Source organism: Corapipo altera, unplaced genomic scaffold (assembly GCF_003945725.1).
Source record: "Corapipo altera isolate COAL_440 unplaced genomic scaffold, ASM394572v1 1, whole genome shotgun sequence".
NCBI lineage: Eukaryota > Metazoa > Chordata > Aves > Passeriformes > Pipridae > Corapipo > Corapipo altera.
The window spans coordinates 32,250,501-32,272,384 of NW_020884873.1; the positions used below are offsets into that span (position 1 = coordinate 32,250,501).

General features: G+C 42.2%; 3 protein-coding genes and 1 long non-coding RNA gene across 4 annotated transcripts in view; 2 read left to right on the plus strand and 2 right to left on the minus strand.

Annotated features, from left to right (window-relative positions):
* LOC113952729 (cathepsin E-A-like) lies at positions 1-10,211 on the minus strand. Its single transcript, XM_027655103.1, has 9 exons — positions 10,106-10,211; positions 9,765-9,942; positions 7,669-7,786; positions 7,047-7,165; positions 6,379-6,578; positions 5,602-5,724; positions 4,588-4,732; positions 2,168-2,266; positions 1-2,076 (listed from the first exon to the last, which is right to left on the minus strand). The coding sequence occupies exons 1-9, from the start codon at positions 10,159-10,161 to the stop codon at positions 1,897-1,899; spliced, it is 1,218 nt and encodes a 405-aa protein (XP_027510904.1). The 5' UTR covers positions 10,162-10,211; the 3' UTR covers positions 1-1,896.
* The window catches only part of LOC113952741, a 20,872-nt gene continuing 3,491 nt past the window's right edge, over positions 4,504-21,884 (plus strand). Inside the window, exons 1-2 of the long non-coding RNA XR_003529646.1 lie at positions 4,504-4,579; positions 9,732-9,733. This is a non-coding gene — a long non-coding RNA (uncharacterized LOC113952741). The remainder of the gene's footprint in view (positions 4,580-9,731; positions 9,734-21,884) is intronic.
* Positions 14,733-15,569, plus strand: LRRC10 (leucine rich repeat containing 10). The gene has a single exon (XM_027655115.1). The coding sequence runs from the start codon at positions 14,733-14,735 to the stop codon at positions 15,567-15,569; it is 837 nt and encodes a 278-aa protein (XP_027510916.1).
* The window catches only part of CCT2 (chaperonin containing TCP1 subunit 2), an 11,856-nt gene continuing 8,066 nt past the window's right edge, over positions 18,095-21,884 (minus strand). Inside the window, exons 12-16 of the mRNA XM_027655094.1 lie at positions 21,218-21,346; positions 21,022-21,125; positions 19,876-19,975; positions 19,057-19,198; positions 18,095-18,390 (exon numbers count right to left, since the gene is read on the minus strand). Coding sequence (XP_027510895.1) covers positions 18,360-18,390; positions 19,057-19,198; positions 19,876-19,975; positions 21,022-21,125; positions 21,218-21,346 — 506 coding nt within the window. The 3' untranslated portion in view covers positions 18,095-18,359. The remainder of the gene's footprint in view (positions 18,391-19,056; positions 19,199-19,875; positions 19,976-21,021; positions 21,126-21,217; positions 21,347-21,884) is intronic.

Here is a 21,884-nt window from a genome sequence, read left to right on the forward strand (position 1 = left end):
ATATATAAGTATTTTAGAAATAATGGAAATGTATCGGAGTGTTAAGTCTGCTGCATAGTAGAGAAAACAAAAATACCCTGCTACTGTAAATGAGGGATAGAGCTTTATAGATGTTTGTTTGTCTTGGTTTATGACCAAACAAATGACATTTTCTAGATAAATAAGTTAGCTCATATAAGTTATCCATTCTTAAACAGTGATAAGGACAAAGGGGAATCAAGGCAAGATTGCCCTAAAATACATGATAACTTCACACAGCTCAGTCTTGTCTGCAGAAAGAGACAGCTGGCAGCAAGGTCTTCTTTGCTGGAGGTTAATAGCCTGGATGCCAAATGTGTAACACAATGTGGCTGCAAATAGAGAGTCATGAAAACAGGCACAGGAGAGTATTTCATACTGGAAGGCAAGATCAGTATGTCAGAGATACCTACAGGCAAACTGTCTTGCTTTAGTAATACTTATTGAGTGTTACAACTGAAGCCTCAAAATCTAAGGGGTTGTGATCATAATGCTGCCAAGGCCAGCAATGGGTGTTGGCTTTAGTCTGTGCTAAGCACATCCAGGCAGATGGTAGCAGCAAAGCCCTGGGGGCCACAACCCCCTGTCCCAGCAATGCCACCATGGGGCCACTCTCCAGCTCCCCATGGTTCTGCCCTACTGGGGAGGTGCCTAGTGCACAGGGCTGGGGCTGCGGACATTTTTTGGGTTTAGGAAGACATATGCCAACATATCACATCTTTCCACTCCAGAACACAGAGCAATATGAATTTTCAATTGCTGTTACACCTTCTCCTCCCCTTCCTCTCCAGCACTGGAACCACTGAAAAAAATATAAAACGTAGCTGTAACAGCACTAGGACCAAAGCAGATTTTTCTTGTTTAAGTTTTATTCATGTGTAGTGGTGCAGTATCAGTTTTAGCAATCCCAACAAATGCTCCAATGGGTATGATTTTGGTGAATCTTCTTTTGCCAAATCCGTGCAGCTGCCTGTGGCTGTTTCATCTGAAACAGTTGCCAAGGCTGACAAGAGGTGGTTGAGCAAGAAGCAGTAGATGTCTAGTGCTGGTGCACATCTGTGGTGGAGGGAGGGAACTGTGCTATGCCTTTGCATTGGCTTCGATCTGGGTTTTGTAGTGTGAATAGATGCAGCTCCAGCTGCTCCCACCACCAAGGGGCAGAGATGTCAGATGCTAAAAGCAGCATCTGACCTAAGGTATGTATGTTAAATGCTGAGACCCAAAAGAGGAATAGAAAAATATCCATCAATAATGATCTTAAGGGAAAAAGGAGGCTTGAGTGATGGTGTAAGGAGCAGGAAATTGTGTGCAAGGAACAGTAGTGAAAATTAGTGGTCACACAGGCAACAGTCAAATTCCCCTTTATATAAGCTGGTTGGAGTAGGATAATTTAAAGAGAATTTCCTTGGCACTAAGGAAACAAAGTTAAGCAGAACCCAAACCATGGAAAATGATGAGGAAAAAGAAAGCTGTAGGAAATGAGGTGGAAACTAGCAAACAAGAAGAAAAAAAGGATAGCCAGACCAGGCAGGACTGAGATTAGTTTCCCCCACTCGTAACCGCTATCTTGTCAGACTGGCATTGTTCAGCATTTTTTTCTTCCTGATCTTTTGCAAATCTGAATGCTGAGCTTTTCTGCTTTATCCTGAGAGCTGCACTGTCCATTAGTTACTCAGGAAATATTGTTTCTTGGTTATAAACATATAGATATTGAACCAAACTATATAATTTAGGACAAAGATCACTGCAAAGTCCCTAAAACCTGGAGGGGGACAACACAGCATGCATTTAGATCCAAAGTTTCAGTAAAATCCCTACTTCACACAGTATTGAAGATCATTACATTAACATTTAAGACAGAATAGATGCTATTATGACTCAGTAGTAATCATTCCTGTGAACAGCTTTTGCAAATCCCACTCTGTCATTCCCACGGTCAAAAATGCAGTAAAATGCAGACATGAAGACATCTCCTAAAATCCATAGTGGGCCAGTGCGAGTGGGGATGTCGAGAGACTGAAAGCCACTCATGCAGAAGGTTTGGTCGTCAATAGACTCCTGAAAGGGAAAGCACGTGTCCTTGCAGCAGCCTGCTCCAGCCCCAGCTCGGGAAGCAAGGAATAGGGAGTAGGAGGCTGCAGATACACACCTTTAGGATGTATTGTTCTGCTGTCAGCTTGTACTCGTGGTGTCCGATCGTGAAACTTATGTGAGGCAGGCTGGACAATCTTCTGCAGTCTACAAGAAACTGTATGCAATGCACTGATTGAGATGAGATCAGTTTGTCTTATTTTAATTATTGCCCTTCGAATTCAAGAGTTTTGCAGCAGGTAATGGTGAATTTACTACAGAGAAACAGCATCAGGCTGACTTATAGCCCAAGACTGCCCTCCGGTTTTCCAGTTCCTGTACTTGGTCAAACCAGCCTAGCAGCCCAAACCACTGCACCAAAGCCCCTAGGGAGCCAGGGCTGATGAAAATCCTTGGAAATCCCAAAGGGAAGGAGGTGAAGGGGGACTCTGATGTCCTGCCTGCACAACTCAGAAAGAAAACTGAGTGTGTGATCCCCAGCAAGTCTACATTAGCAAGGTCTGCTGAGCAAAAGTCCACCAACACTCTGGCCTTGACCGGCTGGAGGGAGCTGCCTCCAGCCACGCAGGAAGCACCCTATGGCTGCAGCTCATCACACGTCCTCCTGTAACACCATCATTTTAGGGAAAATATAAGCTAGGGAGGAATACAGCACTTTATACTTATACTCTGCCTTAGAGTAGAATTTAAAGAGTAGAAGGACTAAATTCTGGCATGGTCATTAATTTCCATAAATAATACATTCACTTACAGTAACACAGAAGATAATTTCCTGGCCTTTCTAGTTATTTCATTAAATAACTGGTGTGTTAAATGGTCCTGCAGAATGCTCCAAGTCTCAAAGGGATCGTTGCTATAAGCTGTAGTGTTTAAAGTCATTGTTTTAGAGGCTTCCTTGAAGGAAAAATCTGCTCTTTGCTGTTTTTCAATCTGCTTTATGAAATCATAACCCTTAATCTTGTGTACACTTCCCAGGTGTCATGCCATTAGAACAAAATAAACCATGGCATACAGAGGACAAGGGTAAAAAATGCCAGTATAATGGTTTGCAGGATACAGGAAGCAAGACATAATTCTTTCACATACAGAAAAAATTAATCTTTGCTGGAAAGAGATGAAAGTTCTCATAAAATCACTGATGAATGCTCTCATTTTTACTGGGATAAATTTGAGCCAATTTACTCTGTCTGTCTGTGATTGCTAAAAGATCAGTCATAGAAAGTCTTATTTTCAGGATACTTTTTTGCAGAGTCTGAGATGCCAGCTGTGTTCTTATGTGTGCCAGCACTGGAGTATATAAACTTATACTGCAATGACCTGTTCCTTGTTTATATTATGCTAGTATAAGTACATTGGAAATACATATTTTATCCATATTCATTAGTGTGTACTAATATAAAAACAACTTACTATCAAAGCATACTCTTTGGCATGTGTCTCAAAATTTGAACAAAATCAAAATTAAAGGTTTAATTGAGAAAGAATCAGGAGTTTCAGGAATCACACATATGTCATTAGAGTCCTCCTATTAAAAAATGAGGTGGATTAAGAGTCCACTTTCATCTTTGCTCTTTGCCCAGTGCACTGGGCAACTGTAATACTCTTAATTTTCTTCTGAGAGCATTTTTGGGTCAGGATAAAGACAAATGCAAAGTTAACAGAACCCGTATGGGGCAGTTTTACTTGGGGCACTGGCGCTGTGGCAACGTGCTAGTGATCTATGGGAGTCAGCCAAGGGCCAGCAATAAGGCACAGTAGAAGTAAGCTACCCTTTCCCTGGAGGCAGGGATAGGAAAGAGTGGTGGGAAGCGTCAGCAAGGCGGATGCAGGAGAGAGCAGCAGGTAAAGAGGAAGACAGCAAGGGGTAAGAGGAATAATGTTCAGGAGGAAGAATAAGAGACAGCAAGTCTTGTCCTGCACCCTGTGACTCATCTGCCAGGAGCCACTGTTGTGAGTGACACTGATGTGCACCCCTCCCAGGAGCCCTGCATGACACCACCTGCTCCATGGCAAGATGACAATGAGAGGTCTTGCCAGTGAAGCCACAGTTGGGCTGTCATTAAAATACCATTCCCTTTCCATTTGATGCTGAGGTGGCTGGTCATCAGCACCAACCCCCTCCTGTCTTGGGAGAGCCAACAGCTATAACTGCAGACATTGAAAATCCTCTGATCTCCCAAAAAAAATTATCTCTCATGCAGAGTATAGATCGATTCCTCAAACAAATGTACTCCCTATTTCCTTACATACCAGTTCTGAGTATGGTAGAAGAGGTGACTGTCTGGGGGGAGGCCTGGGGCAGTAAGGCAGATAGGTCAAAAACAGATTGGCTCTGAGTTCAGTGCTATTCTGGAAACAAGGCTTTCGTTGAGACCTTTCTAACCAATTATTTTGATTACTGTCTCACCCTATAAGCTCTTTGCACCAAATACCAGTTTCCCTTCCCATCTGGCTGTTTTCTGTCTGTACAGTTTTTACCTCTCCAGTATTTGATGGACTTGCCCCGATATACTCCTGTAATCGCCTGATTTGTGAAGAGGGTCCAGTGATAAGAGAAGTGCCTGAGTCAACGATGGCTTCACAGCCATGGGAGCAAAATGCCACCCGGCCCTGGATCTTTATACTGCAAGTGAAAAACAAAGCATCTTTAAGCAAATGACATATGCACTGTGACTGAAACATCATACTATTGCTAGCTAAAGTACCAGAGTACAGACTGAAGTTACTCCAAGGTAAAAGTGACAGGGTAAGAGGAAATGGCCTCAAGTTGCACCAAGGTAGGTTTAGATTGGATATTAGGAAAAACTTCATAGAAAGGGTTGTAAAGCACTGAAACAGGCTGCTCAGTGAAGTGGTAGAGTCACCATCCCTGAAAGTGTTAAAAAGACATGTGGATATGGCACTTGAGGACATGGTTTAGCGTTGCACATGGTGGTGGTGCTAGGTTGACAGTTGGACTTGACAATCTTTGAGGTCTTTTCCAACCTTAACAATTAAAACTAGCTGCCAAGCTTTGCTAAAGACAAGAATGTCTGTGGATCCACTTTTCTCTCTTGGGACTCCTAATCACTAATCATTTGCTGCCTGCTGACGAATTTGTCCTCACCCACAGATATGTATTCTCATCAATTTAGGCAGCATGCTAGAGGAAGAACAAAGGAACACTGACTGCTTGGACCAAAGTTAGCAGGAAAGATGAGAGTAGGACCCAGAGCTGGGTTCAGTTTGTGGGTGCCTTAACCTCTTAACAGCTAAAACATACTAATATGTTCTCTCAGAAACCAGTCACCCATGTCACAGCAGATTTAGAGAGCTAACAAACCCCAGTCTCATCCTATTGTACCCACTCTTTGAGAGGCACAAGGGTAAAACACTGCAGCTGAGTCCTCTGCATCTGCATCACTAGGTGTTTCTGTCTCTGCAGGTTTTACATGGGGAGGCAGATTTCACCAGGTCTTTCATACATACATACATACATACACGTATACATACTTGTTCACATGTATTTGCCAGTAGCTTTTCTCAGTGACTGGGACCCAGTGGATTGAACCTTTGTAGAGAGAATGGTCTATTCCCCCTAGAATCAACTCACCACCATTCTCAGTGTCATCTCCTCTGAAAGCAGAAGACAAGGTAACACAGACATGGGAGTGTGCCAGCATGCATGAGATTGCTCTTAAAAAGCAAAAGACAAATCACATCCCTTTCTAAATTCAGATATGGACGGCTGAAAGGGATTATTCCTAAATTATCAGTGCATATGTCCCAAACAACATCTGAGAAGACTAAGAAGACATCTGAGTAGGTTGCCAAGGTAGGTATCAGGAGCAGGTTGAGACAGTTGCTACTCTCACCTCAAAATAAACACTAGAGAAATTGGTGAAGTTGTGGCTAGGTCCAGAGTAGGGAACAACTTTTTTCTGGAATGTGACTACTTGGGTGTAGGACAGCATTTCTGTTCATCTTCATGGGCCAGAAGGAAACCTCTGGCAATAGACATAGTGAGTCTGAGCTGGAAGTTTTTCTTTTCTTTATGACCAGCTCAACAAGAATAAATCTATCCAAAAAGTCATGGTCCTCCCCATAACACTTTTTCTTTTTATGCCATATTTTTCAGTGTCAAATTGGGAAAAAAAACCAACACTGAGAACCAAAAAAATGGGGGAATTTACTTTCTGGAGTTGAAGCTTTATACAGAGGCACAGTTGTTTCTATCAACAATTAAAATAAATTTACTTCTTTTTTGGCAGTGCCATTTTAAAGACTGACCTTTTCAGATAGAAAGAGAAGACCGGCTCCTCTACCAAGTGCTGGTTCATGATGCTGTCAAACACAGGCAGAGCATTGCCCACTGCTAAGGAGGGGTAGCCTAAGCCCAACACGCCATCAAAATGGGCAAGGACAAAAGTTGTTCCTGGCTCAAACACTGACTCGCCAAAGTCTTGTCCCTTGATGGAGATGTTACTTATCTGTTTGGTTCAAAAGAAAATAAATAAATTAAAAAAATATATAAGAACTTTGAAAGTAATGACACCATCTATTACAAGAAATTAGCCACATTTCAGATCCATATCAATGGATTAATTCAGTTTATAAAACCTGGTTATCCTTGTGTGATTTGCATCAATATAACAGGTGTCCATTTGGCAGGTAGGCTGCACCAATTCCTTAGAACGCCTTACTTTTCAGGCTGCTTGTTCATAAACCCAGAACACACAAAGACCCAAGAAGACAAGCAGAAATGAAAATAAAATCTTAGGGATTTGTCTTGATAACCCAAAGCTGGAGCAACACCCACACCTCTCAGTACATTGCTAGGTGGGACCTCACCCTACCCTTGCCTAAACCAGGAAAGGTTTTCAAGAGCAAGGCCAGTATCTGAACTGTCTGAAAACAGTTGACCTGGAGGCTGACACCCATTTTAGGTGGATGCTCACCTGCAGCGTGTCTTTGCCAGCAATGCCCAGAAGCTGTCCCGAGCCGTACTGCAAGGAGAAGGCTTCCCCTCCGTGCTCATATGAATCCGACTTGAAGGACTTAAATTTCTGGTGCACCCCTACATGAAACAAATTATATCTTTGCACTGAGGGAAGGTCCCAGCAATGAACCTGCTCCCCAGTGCAGAACCAGATGAGATTTTTACTTCTCTTATGAGAAAAGTATCTATAGAAATACTGCAGGCACCTCAGTTCCCCTGCAGGGCACACCAGTTTTTCTGTACCTGAGAGGTTATTTTGCATTTTAAAGACAAATTAAAACAAAAATAGGCATTTCCACCAGTTCTGGCAGCTCTCCCAGGTCTATTTTCATGCCTTTTACATCAGGCACCTTGTGGTCTGGAAGGACAGCTGGCAGCTGCAGCCGGCACCTGTCGTGGCTGCAGGATGACATGAGGGGCAGAGACAGAGGAGAAAACTGGGGAGAGGAGACCAGCCCTAAGGGATGCTCCAAATCATTCCCTTCCAAATCCCTGCTGCAGGCAAGCTCCTTGGGAAAAGAGAAGTGGTCAAAGTATCCAAGCAAGACATGAGGAGTACAAGGGAGAATAATGTTTCTTACTGCACGCCTCACTGATGCAATAAGCAGAAGGGACCCAAAAATTGGAGGAACCGGTGTCAAACACGACGGTGAACCTCTGTGGGGGCGTGCCGACATTCACCACTCCGTAGTACTGCGCCTGGGGGAGGAACAGCCCCGTCAGCTCCCAGCTGCCTCCACGGAGCTATTCCTGGGGAAGAAGCATACTTGGGAGCATCACACAGTGTTTTCTCAGGGGAGTCTGTGCAATTTCATTTAAATGTAAATGCACACCACAGGCAAGTGTGTCTGGTTCCATGGGTGCCTCAGGTAGCAGATTTCACTCCAGCTGAATGCGCAATGGTGAGGCATTTTTAAAGCCTTTTAAGCAAATATTCAGTTGAGTCAACAAACCCTCTTGCACCAGTTTCAGAGGTGGCAAGGTCAACCCCAAGACGAAGCTCTCACATGACCATACAGTCTTTCAGGTTGTTCCTTACTGATGTCAGTAAGAAATCAGTGTTGCAAAGTCAGCACAATCTGACTCTGCTGGCTTCAGAGGGCTCTGACCGGTGGCACAAACACTGTCATATGTGGCTAGCCTTTTTCCCTTGTAATTAGCATAGCTAGTAAAAAAAGTATTGTGTTGCACAAACTGTTCCTAATGTACTGAACAAAGTTCATCCAGCGGATGAAGAAACCACTGACCATCCCTGGATACCAATTGAGACTGAGATAATCTGTGAACACGTGAATGATGGAGTGCAGTGCTTATCCACATCCCGTATACAAGTGTTTAAGTGCTCCTATCTGGCCCTGGAAGAGCACTTCAGCATTAAGAGACCTATTTTTAGGAAGAGGCATTTCTGGAATTCAACCACAGATAGAAAAGCAATAGCTAGTGCCAAGCTTTGCGCAGTAATACAAATATTTGAATATGTACCTTCAAGTGCATACTTCTTAATTAATACACTGAAGTTTCTGACCCTGTAATTTATGATCTGAATGAGATAATCTTGAAAAGGCAAGCAAGCATGCCATTTAAGAGAATATCCAGTTATATAGCAGAATTTTATTTCCTCTTGTATTAAACCTTTATCAATGAATCTGTAAATTGAGGCAGCTCTAAGGGATGTTCATGAAAAAACCAAACAACAAAAACCAACCAACCAAAATACCAACCAGAAAAACCACAAACACACTGCAAAACCACCACAAAACTGTTCCTGGTGCTACATGGGTATGCTAGGGAAGGGGGGTTTGCTTCATCGTTTTGGAATTTATCCCTCTTTGAAATAAGCTTTAAAGCAGACTGAAATGTTTGTTCTTCTTCACATAGGTATTTCTTTAAGGCCCTCAAGTGTCAGAAGTTCTTGCTGAACGAATTTGGCCTTCCCTTCCATTCTGTTCCCTATTCAGATGCAGCCTTTACAACACTTCTGCAACTTAGTTTTCCTTTAGATAAGCACAACACAAGAACCAAGTAAAACAGAAAACAGAGACTATTCAAACGGACAAAATGCTAAACCCAGGAAAGATACCTTACAAAATGGTTGACCTGCTGACTTGCCTGCCTGAGATCCAATGAACCTCATATATTTTCTTTTTAAGTTTAGATGGTAAATTCAGCCAGGTTAGTATGAGGCCCAGGTCAGTCTCCAGTATTTAATACACACTAAACTCCAGAGATAAAAGCAGAAAAATAAAAAACTCTACTTAGGTTTATTATCACTGACTCCACGTGATCAAATAAATGAGATTTGGGGGATATTTTTTTTATAACACACAAACATCCTAGTTTCTGATAAATAGAATACCACTAAGTGAAGAAATCAGATTCTGCTACCAAAAACCTGATAGTTACACCAAGACTGATACAGGCAAACCCATTACAGGACTATCACTGCTAGACTACATCAGCTTTCTACCCAGGTCACAAGCTAACCTAGATCTAGATGTGCTTTATTTTGCAGACTGGTAAACTGATTTTTTATAATCTAATATTTATAGCATAGAGCAACAAGACATCTCAAGCCCTATAATTTCATTGAGAGACTAGATTTGAAATGTGCTGGGAAAAAATCTGCCTTCAGTAGAACAATGAGTCGTAATGATAGCATTACCAAAACTGTACTTACATTCATGTAATCATACAGCCTTTCTGAAGCAGTTCCTACTGATAAAGCAATATCTGCAGGGAAGCAATGCAGATATCTTCGGGCAAAAACATCAGGGTGGTGATTCCTCCAAAAGTCCTCTAATTCTCCCTTTTCTTTCAGCTGTTTCTTGATAGATTTGAATCGAATCAGGGGGATTCTATGCAAATAAAATAAACACACAAAAAAATAACTGGTTCTTCATTCTATAACTCTCATATACCCTTTTCTTTAAAAAATGTTTCTTTTTGGAGACGAGTAGCAATAGGTACAGGTCACCCTGGGAAGCCAGCTGACACATAATGCCAGATGTGTTTTCTTACCGTTCCATGGCCAGGATGAATGGGATGTAAACCACAGCCAACAGTATCACTCTCATGGTTCCAAGTGGCTCAGTCTGACATTCCTTTGCTCAGAAGTCCCTTTTTTATGGCCTGTTGTCAGCAGAGGGCCATTCGCCAGGTCAATCAATCGCAGGAGGTCAGTGCTTTGGCAGAAAACTGATTAATTTACCCTCAGATTAACCACTGGATTGTGCAAATAGTGATGCCCAGTGGAACTACTCAGGCACAGATAACCAGGGCACAGTCTAGACCAAACAGACATTTTCATAACAATCCTTAATGTCTTTTACATAAATATGATATATGGGATGAGTTTGGCTCCTCTTAGCATGGGAAAGAAGAAGTAGTCCAAGGACTTCATGTTTTTCAAGCTTGCTTTAGGGAGAAATCCTTCAGAAGTGTTCAACACAGAGAAAGAGGACATAACATATAACCATTCCCCTTTTGCATGGAGACATTTCAGCAGGGCTGAGCAGACAGACATTTGATGGGCTTGTGACAAGTCACCCCCTAACAGCTCATGTTTAATTCCCTATTTATGGGAGAACTCCAGTCTAAACATAAATTTGACTGCCACCCCAGAAAATGAGTCTTCAAAGTAAAAAACACAGCAGCCTGCAGCATACAGTAATAAACAGCTAGAAGCTTTGCACACCTTTCAGCAAGACATTTGGAAGGGCTCACTTTGATTCATTTTCTTGGGAGTTTCTTGAGGTTAGTGGCTCCCACCCCTGCTTGACACTTGGGTTCAAGTCAAGCCTTCAAAAAAATAATAGTGTCAAAAAGAGACTCTGAGCTGGCAGACTGCAACCCCAAACCTATTAGCTGCCTGGAAGAAAGCTCAGCACTGAGTCTGCAATTTACTTTCAAGACTTTTTGAATCTTTCCTCTGCACAAGAAAGTGCAGTAAGCAACCGCATACTGCAGCCTAGCATATATTAAAGCCAAATTTGAATAAACAGCCATTTTTGTTCAAAGTACTATGGTAGGAGGCTGGGAAAAGACGAACAATATTCTTTCCCCTGCAACACATCACTTATTAAAAGTAAACTGCTCACCATGTGAAGGTGAACTGGAACTAGGTAATCCTCCCAAAAGAGAGCAGATGCGCGACAGCACGGAGCTAAGAGTGAATATCAAGGATATAGAGGAGGCAGGAGTCATCATCTGCTCTAGCAACAGTGCTCCAGTCAAGAAAAAACAGCAGAAAAAACAAAACACATGGTGTTTGTGAGAAAAGACAGGGTCTAAATGCCTGTCAGAGACTTCAAAGAAATGCAATGCAAACCATTATCAGAATATCCTAAAGAAATTCTTAAAAATTGTTCCTTTTAATCTCTTCCCTTGTTATGTCAGACTAATTAAGAATGGGCATGAGAACCTCAAAATCACTAAGTTTAGAGCTCTATTCATTAGTCCCCTGGATTTTGAAATACATAGCTTGCTTTTTCTAATGCACCTCCAAAATTGTGAGGGCTAAACAAACTCAGCAAAGGCTGAGCATGGTGTCATCACACAGCTGTGTGCAGAGTTCTGGATCTGAAAAAGCACCAGCATCTCTATTATCATATTTTGTTTCAAAAAATAATAGAATCTCAAAGATGCATATTGATTTCTACTTTATTGTGATTTTTTTTTCAATTATCTAGCTCTGAGTAATGTTCCCCATTTCTTCTGGACTTGGGGATTTTACACAAGTTATCAGTGAACAACCACATTTTCTGTCTCACAGTCATCCCAGCCACTGAGCTGCAGGAGCTGGATGCTGGAAATGAGACTGGTCAGCAAAGATGTGGCCATTTGTGAACTTCCAGAAAGCAAAGGCATTTCTCAAGGAGACTCCACTGCCACCTGATGCACAGCAAGCCCTGGGGGAGGGCAGTGTCACTTTGATGAGAGTAAGACAATGTCTGTGCTGAACGCCTTTATCACTTGAACTTTTCCTCAAATGCCAAAATTGCTTCTGGGAAGTCATTAATGTTCATGTTGGAGGGCATCATGATAACTTTGAAGACATGAAGTGGCTTCCAAAACACCACCTGGGTCTACTGCCCAGGTGAGGAGACTGCCTTTGCCTTAGAGGCTCCATTGAGTCCTTGATTCTCAGAAAGAACATGATTGTTCACTTTACTGCAAATGTAGCCCTTTATTAATCCACATACGAAGGTTATTCTTTCCCAAATTCTCTGATTTCACAGTATGTTCCAAACAGACATTCATTTAGCTAACAGAGGTACAAAATACAGCAACAGAAGGTCATCATGACTTTTTTTTGATAAGCTGGAATAATGATTAAACTACAATCCAGAGGATCCCTAAGAAACTGTTATCTGCAGCTTAAAAGTTCCATTAAGTAGAAACAATTCAAGTAGAAAAAATATATCCCCATCTCTGTCTATAGACAGAGTACATTGTGAAGTTATTTGTCTATATACGGATTGTTGAGAAAAATATGCCTGCACTATATTATTAATATATTCGTACCTACACTTTCATGTTGTTCTGATTAGCAGGTTATCTGAAAAGATTTGTCTAAGGGTCATGTCTTCACCATGGATGTAAATTCATTATTATTTATGCAAATGCATTTGGTTTTCCACAGCTGTAACCTACAGTGCCTTAGGAGGAGGGACCCTTGCCTTTAGAAGGTGCCACAGCTACTTAGAAATGAAAACAAATACAACAACCCACTGAATGAGAATATTTTCTTAAATGTCAGATCACATTCCAGGGTAACTGCTTGGAAAAGGATGCCCTGCAAAATCCAGAAATTACACATTTCCCACAGTGGTCCTCTGACAGGACCACGTGACATTAGAGCAGTAAAGAAGGGACTAGTTGGAGATGTTTGTTCAGTGTGAACTGGCCCGTTGCTGCTGGGATGCCATGCACAGCACATCCTGCCTTCTGTCACCAGAGAGGGAATTTTCAGCACCTCTCTTCCACAGCACCACCACAGATGAATATGACATTATCTTTGTTCTCCAGGCTTGATACTCTGCCCAGCCTTTCTATCCATGCCTATTTTATGGCACTCAGGTCTCAGGACTCATTGTTCTCCATTCTGCTGCAATACTGGTTCCCAGATGCCCTCCCTGTTGTTCTCCTCCCAGAGGGAAGCCCTCCATACATTTCATAGCATCACTGCTGCATGGCATAGCCACTGATCTTGCAGGGAAAAGGCTAGTAAACATCCTATAGCCTATATCCAATTGATAGCTAAGACCTGATTTACATTTGAAAACAAGTGATAGTAGAGAGCTCTCTATTAGATTTGACTAGAGATCCAGAGGCCACCTTAACTGTTTGATATTGCCTTTTTCTCAATCTTCTGTTTGCTCTGCCTTTTGTTTTTCCAAGAGTGTGTGGCTTTCAGCAGTCACAGATTTTGGTAGTGTAGCACTTATACCCAGAAAACAACTGCAGACTGTTTGAAGAAAATTTTCTCCCATCCAAGGTTCATAGTACAGCCACAGCCAACAGAGGTAGGAGAATCATAGAATGGTTTGGGTTGGAAGGAATCTTAGATCATGTAGTCCCAGCCCCCCTGCCTTGGGCAGGGACACACATGAATCCCCAAGAAAGCCTAAAAGAGCAGCAGCTCAAGAAGTCAAACTACGCAGAGGTTCCTCCACATGGGAATGCTGCTCCTAGAAATCAGAGGTACTCCTGATCTGAATAGCAAAATGGGTCTTGATGAGAGAAGGAGAAGAACAGTTTACATTGTCACGTAACTTTTTAACATATTTATCTCACTCATAGCAAGAGAAAATCTTGATGGAATTAAATCCATGGGAGTTTCTTGACAAGTTTAGGTACAGACATGGGAACTGCAGTAGCATAGTAGAAAGGTATATGGAGAACAGCCTTGGCAGTTTGTGATAGCTCATTAAATAGGGATTGAGATAAGAAGTAAAACATAATGTAATGAAAAAGGCCAAGAGTGCCAGAGCCTATAATAAATACCATTAAATTAGGAATATAAATAGTAGAACAGCTCAAGATAGCAGTTTGCCAAGTATCTGTGTTAAAGTTTTAAGATAACTACTGGGTGGCAAGTTGCACTCTGAAACTATGTGGCACCTTGCAAAATAGATCCCTGAAAGTGCCACTTGTCTGGAAAGTCAGTCAGACTGGTATTTTAAACAATTTGATTATATCCGACATTTCTGCTGAAAGTTTCATAAAAGTTAAACATTTGAGTTTAAAAATTTGGCTTTCTGTGGAATTTACTTTATCAAGCCAACCCCCACTGCCCTTACTGGCCACACAGTGAGAGCAAGAGGTAGGAGCTGGGGCATTGGGGTGACTGGGGCAAAATCAGAGAACATTTACAGTGCGCAAGAAGAGGCAAGAAGGAATGTTTTTGGAGGCAGCGAGTGGGAGTGTGAGTGAGAGAGGGAGACCTGTCTATAATCCCCATCACCAAACACTCATTCAGTTATCAGAAATATTTCAGAGCCCTTGAGATTAACGGCTAGTGCCCTGTAAACAAAGCCTTATATTGGGAAGACAGAGTTACTGGCAGGCTAGTGCACAGCAGGAGAAAACCAAGGTGGGCCCCTGTCCCTCACAAGTCCCGGCCATCCCAAAACAAAATCCCAGGATGGGCAACAGTCTGAAAGCCATAGTTGCTTTTGTGCCCTCCAGGAAGTGCCAGAAGTACCTCCTAGAAGACCTAGAAGAGATGCCAGTGGATAAAATGGTGGATCTGAGTGGCAGGCAGCTGAGGCGGCTGCCTCTGCACATTTGCTCTTTTCGGGAACTGGTTAAGCTGTACCTGAGCGACAACAACCTGAACCATCTGCCCCCCGAGCTGGAGCAGCTGCAAAACCTGCAGATATTGGCACTGGACTTCAACAACTTCAAAGCGCTGCCCCTAGTTGTGTGCACACTGAAGCAGCTGTGCATTCTCTACCTGGGCAACAACAAGCTCTGCAGCCTGCCCCTTGAGCTGCGGCTCCTGCAGAACCTCAAGACCCTCTGGATCGAGTCCAACTGCCTGCAGTACCTGCCCGAGGTGGTGTGTGAGCTCAGCCTGCTGAAGACCCTGCACGCCGGCTCCAATGCACTGCGCACACTCCCTCCCCAGCTGCAGTGCCTGCAGGAGCTGCGCACCATCTGGCTGTCAGGCAACCTGCTCTCTGAGTTTCCTCCTGTGCTCCTGAACATGCCATTTCTGGAGGTCATCGACGTGGACCGCAATTCCATCCGGTTCTTCCCCAGCCTAGCTCACCTCCCTGGCCTGAAGCTGGTGATCTATGACCACAACCCCTGCAGGAATGCCCCCAAAGTGGCCAAAGGAGTGCGCAGGGTGGGGAGGTGGTCAGAGGAGACTCCTGAGCCCCGCAAGCGGTCCGGGGCAGTGATAGATATCACGCTTGACGAGAAACCCTTGCTACCTCCTGCCGCGAAGACCAAGCCAGAAGCCGAGCCCTGCTGATGCTCAACTTCCCATTCTGGCGAATGCGGCAGCGCACCCACACCACCGCCTGACCCCTACCTCTTCCTTGCGTGCTGGTGTCCAGCCACCACCACACCGCCTGGCTTGTCTTCAGGGGTAGGTACAGCGGCTTGGAGCTGTGTGACAGCAAAACTCTTGTACAGACATGCCCTTTCGCACAGCACCCCTAGAGCAGACTTATTCCTCCCTTTCCTCCTCCTCCCATGACGGGACCACTGAGTTCACGGTAGAGGTGAAGACTTAGTTTAGATGTTTTCCATGGGTGGATTGCATGGCACGTGCATGGACTTGCTGCTCTTCACCTATGGGCTCATTCTTCTCGCTTTCACCTTGCTGGTGTCTAAGCTCAGCTGGAAGCCACTGCTCAAGGTGATCACTCCTGAGAGCCACAGCTCTAAAGCAACCCACAGCATTTGTCTCAAATGACTTACCTGAAACGCAGCAACAGCTTGAAGATTCCCATGCCTGCCACACGGGAAGTGGCAGTGGAGCCCTCGCTGCACTATCAAGGAAACTGTACCCCACGTAGGTAACTGGGAGCTCTGCTCTTATCACTGCTGCCTTCTTCCTGCAAAATTTGCAACTTTGTTACTGTCAAGTAGCATTTCAGATGATGGTGAGGAAAGTAGAGACTTTGCTGCTAGTTTTTGTATCCAACAACACTGCCTGTAAGGGCAGCTGTACAGGACAAATTTTCGTGCAGTAGCAAAGAAGGAAATTGAAGTCTGATTAAAGCGGCAAAACCACAAAAGCAGCAAAGGTAAATTTGCATGAATAAAACCCAGGGCTAGGAGCCTGCCACTATAGGCCTGCACATAATCTGAAGCTGAGACAAACTTTACTCAGTTGATTTCAGCCGGGTATTTCTCCAGGTTGCAACTCTGACCAGTTTAGATGCCCTTCAAACTGCACTGAACTAACTTTTCTTTAAAGGAAACTTTGCTTTAATCTAATAATACAGAAATCTGGCTCAAAATGAAATTTTAAATTTTTGATTCTATTGAATTTAGTGAAAGACAGCTTTTGTAACGACTGGAGAGCCCTTGGTGGTGCTCTCTTCAAGTTGAGCTGCATCACCAGTGCAGCCTGTAGAAGGGGCAGTTGACTTTCAAGAAAAGGTTTGATTCCATGCCAGTTTGTAACTGTTTAATGTCATCTGCATGCCTGAAAAATTATTTGGAGATATACAGATTCTGCTAGCACTTGCTGTCTTGTTAAAGAAAGTCCAAATGTGGATTTGGCTGGCACCCATATAGTGTGCTACTAGTCAAATTAAATACAGTATATTAGCAGCTTACCAAGTTAAACCATACCTCTTTGGAATTAACAGAATTCTCTTTCCAACAATTCCTTCCTACAAAAGGAAAGCAGAAGAGTTTGGGGCTTTTTTAACATCCAAGGTCAATGATTTATTTCCTACAGAACTGACCCAGTACTGTGTTTATCTGAGGGGAGGGGGAGAAAGTGCTTTCACTGGTTTGTCAATGGTCTGTGTTTCACACAGCTCTCTCCAGACAGTATTGTCACTTCTGAAGAGCTGAAGAGAGTCTGTGTTGAGAGTTCAGGGGAGCATTCTGTAAGTAGATTCCCTTCACTTTAGGAAACCTAAGGGAGAAAAATGTTTGCACATGTACTTCCTCATTTCAAATTAATGTTTCTGCTTTGGCAGACTTGCCCTGATGTTTGCCAGGCACTGCATTACATGTGCAAGGGCCAGAAGAGTCACAACACCTGGTGAGCACCTCTGGGCTTCCAGAAACAGGGCCTCCACTTGCCTGTGCTTACAGTCATCACAAATCCATGTACAGACTGCTGTAGGCATCACAGACTTCCTTATGATCATGGATAAAGAAAGCAGCCCAGTTAAGAAACACGCTGCCTTTGCAGCAACCACTAGAATAGGAAAAAAAATATAAAGACAGGCTATAGCAGACATGAAAGGGGCGGTGTGTGTGAAGAGAATGCGAAGCAGCCTGAAACATTTTCCGCTAACTGCCCTCTATTATACATGTTTGTAGTCGTCCAGAGCCCAGTACTTCACAGTTAAACACTCAGACTGTTCGTGCAGAATGTTGCTCTCTCTCCCAAACCGCATCTTGCTCTCAACTCCCCTCAGCAGAACTCCTATCTACATAAAATTTGTGGTGTAAAAAGCTGTAAAATCACCTAGTTGTACTTCTGATCATTAGCTAAGGTTCCTCTTTTTTTATATAATGAAAGGAAGAGAAAAAGCTGAAGAGCAATATTCCAGGACCACGAGAAAAAAATACCATCTAACTTCAGAGCCTGTTTCAAGGATCCCAACTCAAAACCTATGCAGCCAAAACTGGAATACACCACTTAACGCACCAGGTCAACCCAAAACAGCAAGCCACAAGGGCCTAGTCTCTGCCTGAAGTGTCTGAGGACCAAGGATGTGCACTGCAGTTGTCCTAATGGAACTGCCCTTCCTGGTTCTACACAAAGAAACACAACTTCAGTGAATCAGAATTTTTTTTTATTTATTTTTTTTTATTTCTGTGTATTTTAAGTGGAACCTGGAGAGGAACAGAAGGAATAGGGTTGTATAAACCCCCTGTTTTACTTGAAAGTGAATTCTTCCCACAACACATGTAAGTTCCAGTAAGTTAAAACCAACTGAAGACAGTGCCATTGAAGGAGATCTGCTTGTCTCAAGCTTCTGTTCCATAACCTCACGAAAACTACATCATTAAAAAAAAAATTACTAGGTGAGATCTGGTCCACACATCCTCAGGTACCGAAGAAAATTTAACATGGGCGATGGTCTGGTACACGTTTTCTGGGGAGAAAAAGAAAAATCAGAAAATTCCCGCCCACGCTGATGTACACCAGCCCCTCCCCACCCACTCCTATTTTTAATCTTTAGCTGGTATTTTGTGTTCAGTGCCAGCTTTATCTCACAGCACAAAAGGCAGTATCACCTCACACCACCTGTGACCATGGCGGAAAAAACCTGTGATTCAATAAGCAAGTGCAAACTACCTGATAGCAGGTGGACATGGGATAACCCGCCCAAGAGCAGCAACTCTTCCCAAACTTTTTAACAAACGTGTTTTTGCTTAAGCTGCAGATTCTAGCTCAGAAGCAGCTGAGCATTCCATTACAATTGTTGCCAAAAGAAAAAGAAGAAAGCAGCATGATACATTACATTTTGGTCAGCTGGTTTTGCAGATGTTTCAGTGCTATATATGACAGGAGTAGCTGCTGATCTAAGATTAACTAGGCATTACTCAGGCACACCAATATAAGCTCACTGATGGCTCTAAAGGTCTGGTCATATTGCTAAAGCAATAAAATTATCAAATATGAACATTAGTATGTCAGATGTCAGGTTTCATTTCAAACAAAGCATTTTTAGAACAAGGTTTTTCTGCACTGTTACTCTTCCACAGAAGGAGGTTACTCTATACCACTGTAACTGACCATTCAGATGCTCAGATCATACCTTGGTGCTGCTTTAATGATGTCATCTACACGAAGAATCATTTCTGCTGCCTCAGCTGCACTCAGCAAAACTTGTCTCTTAACTTGGAAACTTTCTGTTACTCCCAGAGCTGCCATGTCTCCAATGATACCCTCTTTCATATCTGGAAGAAACACATTAAGAGGTTGTGGGGTTTCTTTTCTTAACTTGGCATTTTTTTACGGAAATTATAAGAAGGTGAGAGTATAGTAACTTACCTTCTCAAACAAACCATATTGATAGTAAGGGAAGTGTTAAATAAAGTCTTTCACCTCAAGGCTCCTGATTTAAGCCTAACGTTGCAATTACACACAAAAAATTAACGATGAAAACTGTATACACTACGAAGAGGAGACAAGATCCCGACAGGATTCTCAGCACTATTTCATTAGGTATATTAACTTCAGAGTTCTTCACTACAACTTTGTGGTGGTTGTTTTCTTTTTGGATTGATGGGGGAGGGGGGGACAGGGAGGAGGATGTGTTTCCTTGTGCTGGGTTTTCAGGTGCATTTAAAACAATGCTTTTCTTTTTAAGCTTCATGTAACTAGACTCAATGTAAGTAAGGAAAATGTTTTTTTAGAGGTGGAAACCATCCACTTCAAAAAGAAAGGTTTTCAATCTACTGTCAAAAGCCTGGTAGAATGATAAAGGACGCCTAAGGTCTGTGCAAAGCAAACAGAAATCAACCAACTCAGTTCTGGCTGAATATATGCGACAGACACATGTGATCAACCGTAATGAGCCTGATCAGCCTGCCAAACAGCAATTCAATCACAGAAGTAATACTGAGCCCCTTACCCAGTCCATAAGTAGTCTTCCCTTCACTGTGAGCAGCTCTGAGCTGAGCAACCAAATCAGCACTGTCATAGCCAGCATTATCAGCTATTATTGTTGGGATCTAAGAGGATAAACACAGGTTGTTTTTAATTAACGCACGGACTGATCCCTACTAAATATGAAACATACTTTGACATTACTAGTTTACAACTGAATTTCAAGAAGAGGCTTCGAAAACATGGCAGATGATCTATTGCAGTGATTAGAAGACAGGGAAAGAAAAAAACCAAACTACCTTTCTAAGGATTTTGTATAAGACCCTGTTGTAAGGAAAGTAGCAGAGAGGACAGAAGCATGTTAGCAGATTTGCCGGTTCATTTTACACGGACAAGGAAAAAAAAAGAATCTTGTCTTTCATCAAGTCAGACTACAACTGGAGAAATATTTTCATTTTCAGAACATAAGCCTACTGATAGGCATTAACCACCTGATCATTCCATTCACTGTTTCAGTGACAGCAGTGCAAACTTGCACATGCTGACTGAAGAAGTAACGTCAAGTGTTACCATGCTCTTGAATTTTATTTTCTTGGTAGAAATGTTTTCCTATAGTCTTTCATTTCCTAAGAAAGGTTTTCCCTAAAAATTTCCCTAAATAACAGGAAGGCAATTTGTTCTCAAATAGCACAATTCTATAAATGTTTCTTATGACACTCTTATTTCCTACTAAGATGCAATCTCTAATGCAAGCCTAGAAGTTTCTAGATAGTACTAGAGTATGAATACACCCAAATAGCTGTAGAGCACTAATGGAACAGAAGAGTTGCTCTTTTCTAAATCAGATGTCAACTAAATAAGATGAGATTTTTATGTGCTATTTCTGAAGCACTTTTAGCTTGCAGGTAAGAGGAGCAAAAACCAATTAGAGAAAGGCTAGCATATGAACATTCACCATACTGTAACATGTAGAACAATTAAAATACCAGTACTTTTTCTCTAAGACAGAAAACAACTTTTCCTCCTTTGTTCATCCAAGATGTGTTGCTAAACTTCATTTTTTATTCTAACAAACAAAATTTTTAAAGTGAAGCAACTATCTGATGTCATAAATTAGTATATTTTGTGAAACTTTGTCTCTTAATCCAGCAATCTGATTAAATAAACTCACCATTCGTAAAGCCTTAGCAAAGGACTCCATTGCAACAGACTCTTTGCCAGGTGTTCTGACAGCAAGTTCTGCAACAGCATTAGCCATCAGCATCTCTGAACAACCTATTTATTGAAGACACACAGATGTTACATATCTGATGAACAGTAACATGAAATATGTATCATGTACCAAGTATAAAGAATGTAATATTCACCTCCACCATACACAGTTCGAGTGTCCTTCACAGTCTGGGCAAGAACACAGAGAGCATCATGCAAAGACCTCTCTGCTTCATCTAGAATCTGCTGTGTTGCCCCACGCAAAACTATGGTGCAAGCTTCACCTAGAAAGCACAAACACAAAAAGGTTTAAAAAAAGAAACCACATACACATAAAGAGGCTATCACAAAGCATTTTTAAAGGTTTTGCTATCACTATAGTAAAGTTTTATATCACTTAATTTTGCGAGGAAAAGAAAGTATGATGACATTTCACAGATAGAATCAAATTATGTACACTATGCTATTAACAGAAAATTAATATTGCCTCAAAACAACCCGTGAAAACTTACAGTATTGGCATTTACTAGAACAAGCTCCCAAGTTCTTAAAGTGCAACATGTTGCTACTTTTCTTGTAAATTTAACCTCCCAAAGCCAAAGTCTTGGTTCCCATCCTTACAAATGGTTATGTTCACTTACATAACACTAAACATACACAGTTTCAACCATGAACAATATGTCTTTATGAGATTTTTACTGGAGAGCAAGGTTTTAATAAAAATGGTTACATGAATTATTACAAAATTCCTATGCCCCACTGGTAACTGAATAGCGTTAGCAGAGGGTTAACACAAAGGTTACAACATGTCATTAGTGATTA